Raw genomic sequence first — 18672 nt, forward strand, 5'->3', positions numbered from 1 at the left:
GAGCGTGACCAGGAACCGTTACGGCAGGAACAGGCATGGGACCAATTTTCATCAGACCCAGCTGTTTCCTCAACACCTGCGGCAGCACAGAGGGGGGAGGAGGAGGAAGAAGAGAGGTCATGTGCAGAAGATGAGTCAGACTCAGAGGATGATGAGCAAGGTGTTTCTTTGGGGGAGGAGGAGGAGGAGGAGGGGACAGCGGCAGGAGAACAACCGCAGCAGGCGTCGCAGGGGGCTTGTGCTGCGCAACCTTCCCGTGGTATTGTTCGCGGCTGGGGGGAGGAGGTTGACTTACCTGACGTCACTGAGGAAGAGCAAGAGGAGATGGAGGGTACTGGATCCGACTTTGTGCAGATGTCGTCTTTTATGCTGTCCTGCCTGTTGAGGGACCCCCGTATAAAAAACCTCAAGGGGAATGAGCTGTACTGGGTGGCCACACTACTAGACCCTCGGTACAGGCACAAAGTGGCGGACCTGTTACCAACTCACCGGAAGGTGGAAAGGATGCAGCACATGCAGAACCAGCTGTCAACTATGCTTTACAATGCCTTTAAGGGTGATGTGACGGCACAACGCCAGCAAGGTACCACTGCCACTAATCCTCCTCCCGTGTCCACGCAGTCAAAGACAGGACGCTCCAGCGATCTCATGGTGATGTCGGACATGCGGACGTTCTTTAGTCCAACGCCTCGCCGTAGCCCTTCCGGATCCACCCTCCACCAACGCCTGGAACGGCAGGTAGCCGACTACCTGGCCTTAAGTGTGGATGTAGACACTGCTGTGAACAGCGATGAGGAACCCTTGAACTACTGGGTGCGCAGGCTTGACCTGTGGCCAGAGCTGTCCCAATTTGCCATCCAACTTCTCTCCTGCCCTGCCGCAAGCGTCCTCTCAGAAAGGACCTTCAGCGCAGCTGGAGGCATTGTCACAGAGAAGAGAAGTCGCCTAAGTCACAAAAGTGTTAAGTACCTCACCTTTATAAAAATGAATGAGGCATGGATCCCGGAGGGCTGCTGCCCGCCCCAAGACTAAGTCAGTCCCCGCACATACAGCATCTCTGCCTGCACGCCGTGTGACTGGCTGCCTGGCCTGCCCCAAGAAGACTAAGTCGCTCCCAGTCCCTCCACACAGCATGTCTGCCTGCAGGCCGCTTCACTACCTTCTCCGCCACCACCAACAGGGTCCGGGACTCCAGGCGGATTGCTGAATTTTTTAGGCCGCTGCTAGCAGCGGCCGCTGTAATAATTTTTCGGGTGCGTGTACATGACTGCCTAATTTTTCTGGCTGCACTGCGGGCAGCTGCAACAACAAAAAAAAAGGCATGAACATGCGCCCATTCCCCTTCGTGATCATTACCTTGCCGTGGTGAAGGGGCTTGCGTATCACAATGGAGCAATGACCGGCGCCTAGATGAGTGTCTCGGGGGGCACACCCACGATAATAAGGTCGTTGCCTCATTGTGGTCAGACCAAATTTGATCAGCTGGACAGTCACTGTTCTGTCATTCAGCTACATCAGCCAGGTGACTGACCATATGGGCTGTAAAGCCACCAAAACCTGCACTCTCGCCATGGTGCGCACCAGTCCAGCACGGCCGTCACTACACAAACAGCTGTTTGCGGTGCGTTACACGATGAGTTTGGTGCGTCAGTGTGAAGCAGTACCTTAATTACACTACCTGATTGATGTATACACATGCAAGATGTTTGAAAGCACTTTAGGCCTGTCATTTAACATTCAATGTGATTTCTGCCCTTAAAACGCTGCTTTGCGTCAAATCCAGATTTTTCCCGGGGACTTTTGGCATGTATCCCACTCCGCCATCCCCCCCTCCAGGTGTTAGACCCCTTGAAACATCTTTTCCATCACTTTTGTGGCCAGCATAATTAATTTTTTTTTTCAAAGTTCGCATCCCCATTGAAGTCTATTGCGGTTCGCGAACTTTAACGCGAACCGAACCTTTCGCGAAAGTTCGCGAACCCGGTTCGCGAACCGAAAATCGGAGGTTCGGCCCAACTCTATAAGTAACGAGCTTCGGGTGACCCCCTCAGAGATTAGGCAGAGTCTGTACTTTCATACACAGATTTGATTGTGCCTGTCATCAGCAAGCTTGGGATTGTTATTGCTTTTCCAGGTGTGCACTGCCTTTTCTTACAGATACCAAATGTGTTGCTTGTGCTACCATATAATACCTATTTTGCTATGACAGAAGCTTTTGATACTACCAACTGTGAAATGCACATTATATCAGTTAGCTGTAGTTAAAGCAATCCACAAATGGTAATATTTCCTCGTACATTTCAGTGCAATTAAACAAAATACGCAGCCAAAATTCTAAATAATGATAGTTTCAAGTAAAAAAGTTCAAAAAGTATTTTTCTTAACCTTAAAGCGACACTTAAAGGAATGCTATCGATGTATGCATTTATTTTTAAATGCTGTATGTTGTAGCACACATTAGGACAAGTACTAGGAGCAATTTGATTCCTCACACAGATGTTCCTCTCAGCTGTAAAATCCTCCGTCAGTTTTGGATACAAAATGTATCTAAATACTGACGGCTCCCAGAGGGCTAGACCATGTCTCTGCACAGGGGAGTTGCTATAAACTCCTCAGTTTATAGTTTAATTATCACCTTGCAGAAAGAATCTTGTTGATATGGTGGTAAGGTGTTATTCTAGCAATGTGTGTTTATTATCTTTGCAGTTTTCTGCGCGCGTTTTTCTGCATACTTTTTCTGCACACCAAGTGTGTTTTTATGCAGGAAAACGTGCACGTTTTTTCACAACAGCTAATGTAATTGATAGAGAGAACTGACAAAATGTGCAGAGTCATGATGCAGAATGTCAGTTTTTTTTCTGCGCACGAACAACATCTTAAGTGTGGACTAGCTCATTAATTAACATGAGTTCTCAGTTTTTCTGTGCAGAAAACGTGCACAAAAACTGTCAAGTGTGTTCCCTGCTTTACTGATAAAGATACTAATAATGCTAATTGTAAACAGTGGTCTGCCCCTCTCAGCAGCTTGTAAAGTGGATGCAGCCTGGAGCACAAGCAGGCAGCCAGGCAACCAGTCTGAGTGTAAACACAGAATAGTGTTATATTCCAGCAATATTACAGCTCATTTAGTTACATGTTACCACCTCAGATCAGCCTATTTCTCCTAATGTCTCCGGCATGCTGTGAGTGACACAGTGAAATATATTTGTGAGCTGTGTGAGAAATGATTTTTTTAAGCAGAAATAGAGGGAGAGAGACCTGGGTGAATAAATAAAGTGCACCTAGCACTAGTGGTAATGTGTACACTAATATAGAGTATTAAAAAAAAAAGTAGTTTCAATCGATAGTATTCCTTTAAATTAAGCCAGAAATAAAAATAATCAGTTTTACTTTCCTGGGGCTTCTACCAGCCCCCTCCAGCTGCCCCGTGGACTCGCACTCACTCAAAGAGCCTCTGGTCCCCAGCCGCCAGCTAGTTTGGTTTTCGACAGGCTTGGCCAAGCATATTTTTCTTTGCGTTCCCATCGGCAATAGCGTCCTGCACCTGTCCAGGATGCTATTGAGGATGGGAACATGAAGGATACGCGTGGCCAGGCCTGCGTAGGTGCAGAAAGCCCACCAACTCCCTCTCAGGACCTGTCAGCGAAAACGAAACTAGTTGGCAGCAGGGGACCAGAGGCTCTATGAGTGACTGCAAGGGCACCAGATGGCTGCAGGCCACAGACAGGCCACTGTTTATATTATTGTTTTTTGGGGTGGTCTGCCAGCACTGGATCGGGCTGGCTGAGGAGGATGGGGGAAGCATCATTAGGATCCGGAGGTTTTCCTCTCCTGAGGTAAGTATCTGTTTATTTTTTTAAATGTATGGATTGGAAAAAGCAGCAGTACTCTCATCTGACTTTGATGGAATACACACGTAAAGCATTCTGTGAAGAGTTCTAATGCTCAGTCACATTATAAAGATCAGTTTTATTAATTACCTGGTGTATGAAGGCAGAGGCAAAGTAAACCTGGTCCATTTGTTGAAAGTGTCAGATACCAGCACTCTCTGAAGCTGGTATTTATTACATTCCACATTAGTCGGTAGACAGTCTTTTAATACTGGATTCCAGGTGAGTCCCAGGTCTACAGAGTATTCCAACTCAATGGCTAAAACAAAGGCAAAGACATTATGATCCAAACATCAGAATATAAATTATGAATTGTATGCACGTTATTAAAGTTAATAAAATAATGCTTTATATTTTATTTACACCTATTGTAGTCAAAACAAATTAATATGTTCATCAAATAAGAATCACTGATAATTTGATCAAATTTGTTATGTCCACAAAAAAAATAATGACTTTGAGTGAGGGCATATAGCCGTTTGCAAATTACCTGATAATTTATAAAATAATGTGAATTCACTCTCATGGCTATATTTGTCATGTTGGTACTTGCAGACTAAAGAACTGAGTTGCAGCTAGGACAAGGTGTAACAAGCACCCCTCTCAGCCTCACTCTGCACATAGGTATTCCACTGCTCAGGACCACAATGCTTACAGTGGATAGTAGAGCTGTACGGGTAACAGTGTTTTTTGAATATATTGTGTTTAAATGGCCGGTCTACAATGAGTATTTGTGTGAGAGTGTGTAAAGGGTTCACTGATTTTGCTGTTTTGCCACACCTCTTTTAGCACCTCCATTTAACGTTACTTTCATGTCCTCATTTAACCACTTGCTGACCGTGTCACTCCAATGGGCGTGGACATGGTGGCAGCCCCAGGACCGCCTACAGCCAATCGGCGTAAGGTCCTTGGGGCATGGTTTGCGGGAGATTGCGCAATCCGATGCGCGCACATCCCCACTCTAATGACGGAGCTCCACTCCGCCTTCAGTCTCCCAGGGGCTATCGCTGTCTTTAATTGTCGTACAGCGCTGCGATCTAAGGCAGTGCTGTACTGGGGACAGCCGTGTTACATGGCTGTCCCCCTGGGCGACAGGAGAAGCTGAGGCCTATGACAGCCGATCGCTGCTCTTGGCTGGCTGGGGGAGGGAGGGAGGGAGTTTGAAAAAAAATAAAAATACATAAGGAAATTTATTTAAAAAATAATGCAAAAATATTTACAAAAAATAAATACAATAAACACTGGGGGAGTGATCAGACCCCACCAACAGAAAGCTCTGTTGGTGGGGAGAAAAGGAAGGGGGGGAGTCACTTGTGTGCTGAGTTGTGCGGCCCTGCAGCGAGGCCTTAAAGCTGCAGTGGCCCAATTAGAGAAAAATGGCCTTATGGCGTTAGTTTTGATGCACGGTCTTACCCCAGGAGAGGAGCGTTAGCATATGTACTCCTGATCTTTTAATAAGTAGATGCATTGTATATTTGCATGGTGTGTTATGCATGTTATATAGCCAGAGTTAGGACACGTGCTGACTTAGAGGGGCCTCTTTGCAGTGTATGTGACTACACAGTTGCGAACAAAGCCAACAGTGGGCCCCTGTGCAGAATAAATGAATGGACCCCATGTGCGTGGCCATAATCATAGCAGATTACGGTTGAATCTAAATAATAATGTCGATAACATAAACGTACATTAATCTAGGTTACATTCTGTTGGCACGGAGTTATTGTAGCACACATTTCATACTTGACTGGGCTACAAGCAAATATCACTGTTCCTCCTGGGTTTCAGAGAGAAATACGCAGAGAAGAGCCTACAGAATAATCATGCCCTGTGTTGCACCTGCACAGGCCTATGTCCGCCTCTGTGACTACATAAAATAATGACTGAACTAATTACACACTCTCGACAAAAAGCTCTGCCTTTTAATTAACTGTAGGTATAGTAGTGGATCTTGAATATGTCATGTTTAAATAGCTGGTGTACAATGAGTATTTGTATTAAAACTACGTACACACGCTGGTTTGAATTTATTCATGGCTGATGATAAAGGCAGCGTCGGCCAATTTTCCTGAGTCAATCCAACATGTATCTCACCACACCTTTTCCACATCTAGCACTTTTCCACATCTAGTCCAACAAGGTCAGAAAAAATTGAAGCCCGTGGTATTACTATTTTTTACCTTCATTATTGACTTCAATGTAACTTTTGAAAATTAAGAAAAATGGAATTGGCTAATCTCTGCTATTACCATAATGAAAAATGGCTTTAACCACAGAATAAGAAGACATAGATTTGAGGGAGTTTGTGTTTACACCTTATTTCCTTACCGTAACATGAGTCTGTAACCGAACATGAAGCAGCAAAGTCTATCTGCAGAAAAGAGTCTTCATTGACCACAATGTCCGTGGTGACCGCATAGCGAGTGCTGGCTTTCTCAATAAACACAAGGGCATCTCCAGTAGAACCACACACTGACATTTTAGTACCACCTGGATGAAGGAGCCATTTCCTGTTGTCTAAACTTGTAAAATCATCCTCTAACACCGTGTTTCCAGATATATTCCCACCAATAAGGATCTATAATTACACAGAAACACCAATTGTGTGTTTAATAGCTATTTGTTCTTCAGCATTTCATTGGTATCCTGCAGCATTCAATTCCCTGCACTACTGTGTTCCCAATAAATCTAAAATCATTGTTCTTTCTTCTGTATTATAAAATCATTTGAAATATTTAGTTTATTCCACATGTAGATAAGGAGCATGCAGACTTAGAAATGAAAGACTTTTCTATTGAGCAAATAATCTAAGAGGTACTCTAGTTACTTCACTTTAGTTTTGTAAACCATGATGTTAAAGTCCTCATTATGCTAGTTTGTAATGAATCAGAAAATATATTCAGATAGATACCAGAATATTCTGCACAACATCTTATGCTATGATCCTTTCACACAAGACTCTGCATGCTTGATTTAATTTATACAAATAGCCTGACATTAGTACAGCTGGCATTACCATTACATTATAGCCAGCAAACACTTGCCTTGTCTGCCGAACACCATGCCCACTTGTTATGTTTGATGTTAAAAAAAGAACTCAGGGATGTGTCATTTATCAGTGTCTGACTCAGGGCTGAGACCAGGCCCACCAGTGTCCGAGGCATAAATGCTAGTGTGCCTCAGTCAGTCACCCATCAGACTTTGCTTGTTCACACCTTGGGTGCCACACCCCTTCCCCAATCACTTGCTCAGGCTATTGAGAGGTGCCCTGACCCCGCTTCAGAAGATACCCTACTTGAAGCATACTCACTTTTTCAGTCAGGCTGACTTAAAGAGATAAAGCCCTTTCAAACATTCTCCTTTCCCCGGGTTTACTCATACATAAGATTTCATGTCCACCTTCCCACAAGCCCTTCTGGTGGTGCTACTTGTGCGCGTAGTAAGCGTACTGTGCATGGGCAGGAAAGCCGCAGGGAGCACGATCGAGGATGCGCACGGCAGGGACGCACAGATGCACTGGCCAATCGACTGGCCAGTCACTGAAAAGTGAAACTAAGCTGCAGTGGAGGACCGGAGGATCGTTTCTTGACGGCGTGGGCACAGGTTGGCTGTAGGGGGCTGGTAGAAGCCCCAGTTAAATGAAACTTTTTTTTAGTCATTCAGTTTAGGTTCACTTTAACAACTTGCTGCTGCAACTAAGGCTGGCAGGTCTCTCACCCCTGGCTTCCTCTGGTTCTGACTTCATTATATAGCTTGTTTTAATTATTTCATGAATCCTGTTTTCCCTTGCTGATCCTTTACTTGGAAAGATTGCTAAAATTGCATTTGCTAAGCTGTAAATACTGTGTCACACAGTGAGTCTAAATAGATTTTCAGAGGGTCCTCCTGCAGTGTTACCTATGCAGTGAACGCTATTCTTTGAGATATATTTTATGCTTTATTACAGAATGTTTTTCTTTATTAAAAAATGTTAACTTTTTTTTTACATTTGTACTAATGCTACTGTTCCATGTAACAACTAAGTTTTTATTAAATAAAAAAATTATATAAAAATTATTGAAACATAAATTAAGGAATCTGTTTATCTAGTTATATATTTAGTCATTTATATACGTAGTCGGACAGCTGGCAAGATAGTTGAATCATTTAACAGTCAATAACGCTTTTTGCAAGGTTTAAATGATAAATATTTTTCTTACTGAATACCTAATCTTACTTCTTGCAGTTGCAATTTCCCTTTAAGTGCTTTGAAGCAAGTCTTGTCAATTTGACTCATGTCATATGCTTCATACACTGGACTATACCTTCCACCTGTGGGACCCGTTGCTGTCTTCTTCATGTACTGCATGCTGTAAGGTTTGTCCATAGGAGACAGCCTTCAGGTATAAAGCCATGACCTTCTCTTTTACGAAGACACTCCTACACAACAGTTAGTCCATAAGTAGGCTGAATCATAAAAAGTTCTTGTTTTCTGTTTTACTTTCTTCTCTACGGGACACCTTCCACACTTAGAATTACATGGCTGTCCTTTAATAGCATGAACATCTTGGGCAAAGGAGAGGTTGTAATGTATATGTCTTGTCATGTCAGAAGGTCCCTGCTATTTCTGATTTTCATATTCAAGGCTTTATCAGCTACAGAGCTACTGTTCTGGAGTTTTCTGCTCCTTAGTATAGGGTATTCTAAGATCACACACACGCACACACGCACACGATAAGGATATGGGGAGGAAAAGTGCTGAAAAGAGAAAATGAAAAATTGTCTCCTAGGAGAAAACTTTGGAGACCTATATGGAGCCAAGTGCATTTAGGACAGCCCCAGTGATGATTTGTCTTTTTATTTGTGGTAGTCTAGGAATGGCAGCACACATATGTGTACCATAATTCCCACTGCAATATATGCAAAAAGTAAAATCAAATCATAATAGTACATTTATTAATTGTAGGAGTCATTTCAAATTAAGAACAAAATAGCTCTTACTTGATCAATAACCCACGGGCTGTAGAAATGCCCAGTCTCAGATGGTTGCCACCAACGTAAACGAGTGGAGGTAGAATGGGCCTTCAGTGGAATCTCCAGTGCAACATATCTTCCTACATTACTTGAATTGCTGAAGAGGAATTCCTGTAGAAGACTCCATGACAATCCACCATCCAGTGAGTACTGCAGAAGCACTGGCTGAGTCCGAGGGTCTGGTACAGCTTTTCCACAGCCCAAGCGCATAAAAAACTGCACAAAACTATAAAAAGCATGAATATTTCATTTTCTGACCTTTGTCCATATTCTTTTCTAAAACTAACAATATCAGTCTTTGATTCATACATTTAATTTATTTATATCAATTCATATTTAGATAAATAAAGGAAAAGATGTGAATAACAAAAACTTGTGATTGTGCCATCCCATAATGGTTAAAGTATATAAAGATGAAATAAAATAGTTTCTATACATTTCATTTGGTATGTTTGTTTTATTTCAGTGTTACAATATCAATTACTTGTGTTTAATACAGTAGGCATTCACTAGTAGATGTTGTAAATAATTGAGGTCTACTTTATAGCAATTACTTATCACCTTGCCACCTTGCTATTAGATCAGGTTTGAGCAGAGATCAAGCTAATGCAGCTTTGCTTTTGAACTGCTCCTTTCCACATCCCTCATCGTCACCTGCTTGATCTATAAAATATGTTGAAAGAACTTCCCTTATAGGTCTCAAAAGCTATGTATTGCATACTGAACTTGCCTAATACAGAAAAAATAAACCTGTTTGGGGTAGAGGTCTTCCCTGTGTAGATACTATTATGATGTGTAAAATAATGCTGTGGCAGGCTTCCATGTTTTGCTTTTGTATATATCGTTAGCATTATGTTATTTCAAATTGAACTAATGCTCTCAGCTTCACAATGGCGAATATATCACAGGAACAAACAGCAGGTTTGATCATATATTTCTGAAGGAATTTATTGTTACTATCGAATGTGCAGAAAAAGGAAGGGCTCTTTTGCACCAGGCATTTTTCTTGTGTTTCATTTTTAGGTTTGTGTGCTTTTCAAAATGCATGAGTACTGAATCTTCTGTAGAGTTACATGACAGCTTAAATACAATTGGGTGCTTTGCGCTTGTGCTGCATTTGCATGTATACACATGTTTTCTCTACAATGCATGGATTGCACTGTTATCAGAATCAACTTTATTTGCCAAGTGCAACAGTTTTCGCACCAGGAATTATCTGTGGAACACACAGCATGAGTCATAGTGCAATTAACAGACAGTAACTTACATAGTAGACAGACATAAAAGGCTTGTCTGTTTAAGACATCAAGGCTCTTTAAGGCGAATGGGTACTTTCAGTAGTACAAGGATACCAGAAAGGCAGGTAGTGGATGCTAGGAGGGATAGTATACTGCGGAGGGGGCTAGAATTTAGGAGGAGGACTTCTTGGGCGGAAAAAGGTATTTCTGTGCCTGGAATTTTTGATGCAGATGGTTCTGTAGCGGCAGTCAGATAGGAGAAGGCTGAAGAAGTGACTGTCAGAGTGGGAGTGGTCATGCTTTAGGGCTTGTACACACTACTGCGCTTTTAAAATTGCATGCGATTTTTAAATCGCAAGCCTTCATGAGAATAGAAAAAACGCATCGCAGCAGTGTGTGTACAGGTCTTCACGTTTTTCATTATTTTTCAAAAGACCTTGTGATTAAAAAGTGCATGCGATTTGAAAAGCGCAGCGCAAGCGCAGCAGTGTGTACAGGCCCTTGTCCAGTTGGCCCTGGACTTCAGTCTAGATATGCATAGGCTATCTAACATGAGCAGAGGTGACCGGATGATCCTCTTTGCAGCACTGATTAGTCTTTAAAGTTTATACCTATCACTTTTTGTCGGGCCTGCGTACCAGACGATAATGGAGGAGCAGAGGATATTGAACAGGAGGAAAAATAGGACCACAAACACATCATGACAAAAAAAAAAACAATGTGTGTTCAAGCACGTTGCTGTTTATGAAAACATTTCACATTTCACAACATGAAAGGGGTCTTAAAAGGGAAATGTACTGTATAAAACTTCATGAATATAATTGCTTATTTCTTACAATGATTATTTCATAAACTGTTTATTCAATGTTTGCCTATTGTAAAATCTTACTCACCCTGATTTACAATGCTAAATTTATCATACATCCTTACTACTGGCAACTACTACTGACTCACGGTGGAATACTTTTTTCCACCTGTGAATGAGCAGGAATATCAGGATCTCCCAGATGCTCTGGGGTTAAAAGCCACAGGACATCATAGCCTAAGGTAAATTAACTGGGAGTGTGGGGTTACATACCATTATATAGCAATATATAGATTTAAGGAGCACCCTATGCTGAAACCAGGAGCTGAAATGGGCATCCTGAATAATTTATTACAATTTACTATGCGTCATTAAGGTTCAAAACAGATTTAAAGTAAAGACCGATAGTTTGGTCCTTTACATACAACTGGACAAATGTTCAATTGTATTCTGTAGATATGGACGAACATATTCCTCTTACCGTGCTAAGGATAAATCTAGATCTCTTGTCATCAGCATTCTCAAGCCTTCATCACTGAAGAAGAGATTGTTTCCACTGGATAGAATTCCACATTTCCTGGAAGGTTTTCCACCACTTACAAGAAGGAATCTATCTGATTCTAATTGGCCTGTGGAGACAGATAAAACATGATGGAGTGTGGGGTTTGCAAGATACTTACACTGATTTATGACCATCTAACATACCCAAGTCAATATGACCATTAAGTAAAGGTGTAATCTGAGACCACTTCTGCTACTGCTTCCTTTAATTGGATACCTTAAGTGGTGCATAGGGCATCATTACAGACCGTTTAATTAACTGTGTTTTAACCAGTCAAATAAAAACAATAAAACATGTTTCACCACATAATTAGCCTACAATGAACAAGACATTGTGCAAATGTCAAGTGTTGTGATCTACATAAAGTATTTCAAAATCCACTCAGAGCGCGATTAGTGGAAATAATCACATGGCCCCGGCACACTTAAATGGGATGTCCTTGGATTTATGCTTCACTCATTTGGTTGGTGATAATGTTGTGTGATGATCACTGGCAACATTAAAACCAGAGCTTTCTACTACAAGCAGTAAGCTTTCTACTTCAACATATCTGCCACTGAACTGTACACTCAACCAGTTATGCATCTGCAGAAAAACGTAAGATAATGGAGCGCTAACGTAATAAGCATGGAGAGTTATTACTTCTTTTCTTCTGTTGTGATAGTTGTATTACAATGACCCGTGTACAGGTGTCCAGACACAGAAATAACAGAAGAATAAACTATTAAGAAATGTTATCTGATATATCCACGTGTCTCACTACTTTTAGCTTCTGTACATAAATGTTCAACAGTGCTTGGCATTTCCTGCAATATATCACATTGCAAATATTACAGTCATTTCCTTGTAGAATGTTAATTGATGATTCAGTATATGAAACATAAAAAAATGCTTTTATATGTACTATCGGGGTGTTATCATAAACAGACAGCCAAAATAAAGAGTAATGATGTGAAACTATGGTTACTTCTAGCACATCGTCATGGGCAGGGAAGTTTTAAAAAATTATTTTCTCTGCACCCGACTGGTTGTCTGAGATGAGCATAGGCCATAGAGTATCTTCACTTCACTGGCCTTCACTACACATCTTATTTACTATATTACAATCACAGTCTGACATATCCTATGATGGAGATGTTGCATTTCTGAATATTAAATATATAATACAAATGTATAAACTATCAGTCCAATTTGGCACACATGCATCACTTGTGAGCTTTTTGACTGGACATTTTGATTATATGTAAAAATATGTTGTATTTAGATGTTGTCACAGCCTTTTTTGTTTGTTGTGTGGATGCAATCTTTGTTTGTAGAATATTTTCTTTCAGTAATGCTTCTTATAAAATAATATTAGCGTAAATCAACATTTTTTATCAGTCTTCCAAAAGTCTGAATTATCATGTTTGTACGAAACAAGTCAGTTCAAAACAAGCCAGATTTCCAGTGTGTGCAGTAATTGCTTTAGGTTAACCACCCTAGCGTTCTATTAAGATCGCCAGGGCGGCTGCGGGAGGGTTTTTTTTAAATAAAAAAAAAACTATTTCATGCAGCCAACTGAAAGTTGGCTGCATGAAAGCCCACTAGAGGGCGCTCCGGAGGCGTTCTTCCGATCGCCTCCGGCAGCCAGAAGTAACACGGAAGGCCGCAATGAGCGGCCTTCCGTGTTTTGCTTACTTCGTCGCCATGGCGACGAGCGGAGTGACGTCATGGACGTCAGCCGACGTCCTGACGTCAGCCGCCTCCAATCCAGTCCTTAGCGCTGGCCGGAACTATTTGTTCCGGCTGCGCAGGGCTCAGGCAGCTGGGGGGACCCTTTTTCGCCGCTGCTCGCGGCGGATCGCCGCAGAGCGGCGGCGATCGGGCAGCACACGCGGCTGGCAAAGTGCCGGCTGCGTGTGCTGCTTTTTATTTGAACAAAATCGGCCCAGCAGGGCCTGAGCGGCAGCCATCGGCGGTGATGGACGAGCTGAGCTCGTCCATACCGCTAAGATGGTTAAGAAAAGTCTTCCTATGATTTTAGTTTCATTAGCTCCAAAAAGATTACTTGATATTAAAATCAATATTGGTGAAATTTGTTTCGGTATCTTTAAGATCAATGACAAGAATGGAAAGATGAAAAGAAGGTACCAAGGAGGTAATTAATCATCAATGTTATAAATATAAATTCTGTTATTGTAAATGAAACATACTGTATTTATTAAAAAAAAATATATATAATATAAAATAATGAATTTCTTTCACACCCTCCTGTATGAACGCCAAGCAAAACAGAAACACTGCTAGTAGGAAGTACAAAATGTCGTTCAGTGGCGGTTGGTCCTGGAGACGATGAGAATTTCCATACGGGTCGGGGCCAAAGGAGCAGCAACCCTTAGGTAGGTAGTGAGGGTGAGGCTCACTCCAATCCCCTCCACTACATTACAAACCTCCTTATGGAATGGTTCATTTAAAAATATATATTTCTGGTGCTCAGTTCCCTTTAAGATACATAGATACAAGATATGAAATGCCTTCATGTCACGCATATGCTCTTTTATTTATACACACTTAATTTTGGGATATTATACAATGTAAACTATTTTTAAGTATTTAAGTACAGATTCCAGTCTGATATTATATGCACTTTGGTAGCCCCACATGAACAGATGATAGCAAATGAACAGCTAAAGTAAACAGAACAATATATAAACATGCTCCTACTAACTTGCTTATACATGAATTCTGAAAAATGTAACAATTGGGCACTTTAGCTTGCTTGTTAGATTCCTTTCCGTGTTAGAACAATGATTATATAATCAATCATATGCACTCATTGTCTTACCTTGACTGGATGCTGACTAGGTCTAGCTAAATTTAAGTATGCTGGCACTTAAAGCGGACCCAAACCAAACATTTTTTTAATTAAAAATATTTAGTTGCACCACTCTGACACATACAAAGATAAATAAACACTCCTTCAAACCTATGAGCATTTCAGTGCTTGCTTTTCACCCTTCTCTTTTCATAGCTAGGTTTATACTGGGGGCAGCCATTAGCAATTCCTCCATTCTCAGACACTATCTACTCCACCAGTTTGCCGGAAAAATCCCGGCAATTTGAAAGGAAGGGAGGGGTTTTTCCAATAAATGTAAAATATTTTATATTTGTCATCATGCAGCTGAAAAAAAGGCTGCTATTTATTATTATAATTTAGAAAATAGATTTTATTTCTGAAATCTTGTATTTTTAATTTGGGTCCACTTTAAGTCTTTATCAGAGCAGACCATAACTTAGTATATATTATATACTTCTTAATAACAGCATTGGATTACAGTGTGTAGGTTTCTACCATTTGTTTATATGGCATATGTAGACATGCTCATACTTACATAAATGAAAGCTTACTTTAGTGGCGAATGCTGCTCCTGCATTATATGCTTACATTGTAGTACATTTTAATTGTGATGGCATGAAATGTATGGGAACATTGAATATAAGCATGGCTTTAAAATTTAAATTGTGACACGTTTAAGCCTAAAAAATAAAATATATATTAAATAGTTCAATACATATGCTATATATTACTGTATTGCTCTTGTGCAATAAAAATTGATGACTATTTGACTAATGACTGTAATACTGGTAAATCTGAGCTTCTGCATTACTTATACAAATTGCTCTAGGCAAGATAGATTGCCATATTATAGCAACTTCTAAGTGACAGCCATAATAAATAAAGTACATTATTGTATTGACACAACAAAATAAGCTCCCTTTGGCTAAAGCCATGATCCCCACTGACCTCTTACTGACTCATACTGTCATCTACCTTATGGATAGAGACACCAAATATCTCATATTGTGTGGCCTAAAGTTATCCATCCATTTCCTGTGGGCTTTTAACAAAAGTCTGAATTTTAAAAATCAAACAAAATAACCCATTTATTAAGCTTTTTATTTAATGACTCGTTTACTTATAAATAGGGTAAACCCACCAGTGACTAGTCTAGAAATGTATATACTGTATCTATGATGTAATACTACCTATTGTGTTAATAAGTTCTGCTCAGGGTGTTTGACTGGAACCAGATATATTTTAAAGATAAATACATTTGAAGAAATAAAAAACAAAAATCAGTATATATATATATATATATATATATATATAGCTTGTGGCATCATAATGGCAAAGGCCTGGTTCCCACTTGTGATGGATCAAACTGCCCATTCAGATCAAAGCAGAGTAGATCAGTTAAGTGTCTGCTCCACTCTGTTTTCTCATCCCCTTCATGTCTGGAGCTATACATTTCCGCCATAGGTTTCTATGGGAATGCATCCACTATCTTGAAAACATGCAGTAGGCCTGGACTTTACGTACTGGATCCAAAAAATGCAAGTGGAAACAGATCCTATTTTTAACATTGGCCCTTTTAGTAATGTGGCATCCAGAAATCCCCCCACCCCCAGTGGTTTGGAACAAGTATAGGGGTACATTAGTACCATGTACTTTTTCCTGCAGAAAGTTAGCTGATAAACAACACACTCTGTAAAGAACACTTGAATGAAAGAATGATGTTCCACACACAGCCCTCCCTCCTCACCCAAAAATTATTTACGTCACATGCCATTATTCTCTTCGAATGAAATGACCCATATATTGTAATCCACTGGGATTTTGTAAAACAACTTGAAAAATCCCTCACACCTGTAAATGGGAGCCTCAGCCAAATCATTGAATTCCCACTGGAGGTGTCCAATGGTCTAGATATGTTGATATATATTTCTAGTTTACATGAGTTTTGTCCAGATTTGCCAAGGTTAATCCTCATAAAAATTAACAGTTCTCAAGGGACCAGTATAGCGAAACATTGTAAAATCTAAAATTATGAAAACACATAAATAAAAAGTACATTTCTCTTTTTCTCCTATGTTGCTGTCACTTACAGTAGGTAGTAGAAATCTGACAGAACTGACATGTTTTGGACTAGTACATCTACTCATGGGGAATTCCAATTTTTTTTTTCAAAGACACTTAGTGAATAGCAGTTGCTCAGTCCAACTGCCAGAATAGTTTATGAACCGATGGGGGGAACTCTGCGTCTTTATATAGCTCCTTTGCATGGAGTGCTTTTAAATAAATTCAATACTATGAAGAGATTGACTACTCAAAGAGCTGTCTGTCAAATTTCTACTAACTACTGTAAGTGACAGCAACATAGGAGAAAAGTAATTTATAGCTCTGGAAGAAACATTGTTCTTACTTGTACATGCATTTTAAATTTTAAAATTTTTGGCAATAGTGGCCCTTTCATACTCACAAGAGATAATATAAGACAGAAAATACTTTGTTTTGATAACATATCTGTGAACCATACCTCAGTGGCAAACAGTATCGTGAAATATCAACTACATATTTTCTCTGCAATTTAAATTCCAACTCCAAGAACAAAGAATAGTTGAATAGTTTGGAAAGAGGTTACAACCTCTTTTTTGTGAAAACATGTATGGCTCATTTTCAAATATATGAAATAATTGAACAATCAAAATTGTAATTTACAAAGAAAGGAAAATAAACAGCACCTTAGGTCATTTTACAACTAGCAGTTACTGCATACTTTATGTACACAAATCCAAGACTTTTATATTGCAGCTTTGCTGACTCAAACAGAATAACAGATAACACAAGCATTACTTGTTTGTGTTCATAGATGAGTTGAGAAACTTAGTCTAACTTGCTTTGCTCATGTCTTTAGTGTAGAGATATTTGAGTGTTTATTTAGGTGAACTTAAATAGGAAGAATATTAATCTGAAAATCAACATCACAACATATCCCTTGAAACTTGTTCGTAGATCTTGTCAACCATATCCATCGTGAGATATGAACTAAAATTGGGATATGAACTATATCCATCTTGGGAAGAACTAAGAAGTATATAAAAAAAGTATCAAACTTATTTTGAGGTTTTTTTTTTTTCTGGGAGCCTACAAGGTATTGGGAAGGTGTAAAAACACATCCTATGAGGAAGCTCAACAGAAAAGTTAAATTAATAGGGGCAATGATGGTTTTTGTTTATGACTGGTGATTTATTCTCTCCAAACATATTAAAAGTATGCCTTGTGCAACAGTTAATTTTTCTGATAATAATTTTGAAATGTTCAAATAAAGGTACTGTATGAAGTTAAATGGGGATTAAACATGAGCACTGCAAAACTAAAAATGAGACCAGTATTTCTGTGAAGTACATTATCACCTTCAAAATCATCTTTGAGGAAGTCGGTGTTCTTAATACTGATTTTACAAGTGGGGCCGGAGTAGCCTGGGTCACAGATACATTTGGTGCCATTGATGCAACTTCCATGACCATTGCACATCTCCTCACAGTGAGGACCAATATAAATGTTATCAATGGCCCATGTCACAGGCTTCATCGCAGTTGGATAAAATCCTTGATACCATCGGAACCTAATAGAACTTAAGAAGTATACAAAGAACATAAGTTAGCAATTTCATTTAAAATAATGTTAAAAACCATTAAAGATACTGTATACTGTATGGGTACAATACTTCTACCTTTAATGTATTACCTTTACTAAGCTGTCACCAATTTTCATTCACTATTTACCTTTGTGATATACAGTGTTGACGTAAATTTTCATTCAGTTGAACCTTCCCACTTCCAGCTGAATGATACCGGTAACTGAACTGATATCTGTATTCATTACCTTTGGTGATATCACTGGATTGCTGAAGGATAGTTTTCTTTTGTGTTAATTTATTTATAAAATAAAAATTATCTAAAAAATATATATTGTATGTAAAATGCTATCTATAGGCTTTTCATTAGGAATATATGGCTCAGAAATCAGTAAAAATGTCAGCAAAAAATGCCAAATCACTATAAGTTCCCTCTTCCATAGACATTAGCATGCATGAACAGGTGGTGTAAAAATACTTGTTTTGCTCAAACAATATCTGCTCATATATCCCAACTAATTTCTACAGCTCATTCTATGCAGGTGAAATGACAATGACTGGAAAGAAAATCCTAAAGCTATTGTAATAAATCCAAGTTACCCACATCAAAAAGGATCTACAGTCTGTCTCCCAACTTGCTTCAATATACTGAGTAGCTGTCCAATCTGCCTTTCAAAAAATGTAATCTGTCTAAAAATCCTAATCAGTG

General features: G+C 39.8%; 1 protein-coding gene across 6 annotated transcripts in view; it reads right to left on the bottom strand.

Moving 5' to 3' along the window:
* The window catches only part of RELN (reelin), a 736759-nt gene that overhangs the window by 93280 nt on the left and 624807 nt on the right, over positions 1-18672 (bottom strand). For all 6 annotated transcript variants that reach the window (XM_068276234.1, XM_068276231.1, XM_068276232.1 and 3 more), the window contains 5 exons: positions 17740-17960; positions 11425-11572; positions 8868-9126; positions 6216-6465; positions 3981-4149 (listed from right to left, as the gene is read on the bottom strand). In XM_068276234.1, the coding sequence (XP_068132335.1) occupies positions 3981-4149; positions 6216-6465; positions 8868-9126; positions 11425-11572; positions 17740-17960 (1047 nt within the window). The remainder of the gene's footprint in view (positions 1-3980; positions 4150-6215; positions 6466-8867; positions 9127-11424; positions 11573-17739; positions 17961-18672) is intronic.

This window comes from Hyperolius riggenbachi, chromosome 3, assembly GCF_040937935.1.
Source record: "Hyperolius riggenbachi isolate aHypRig1 chromosome 3, aHypRig1.pri, whole genome shotgun sequence".
Lineage (NCBI taxonomy): Eukaryota > Metazoa > Chordata > Amphibia > Anura > Hyperoliidae > Hyperolius > Hyperolius riggenbachi.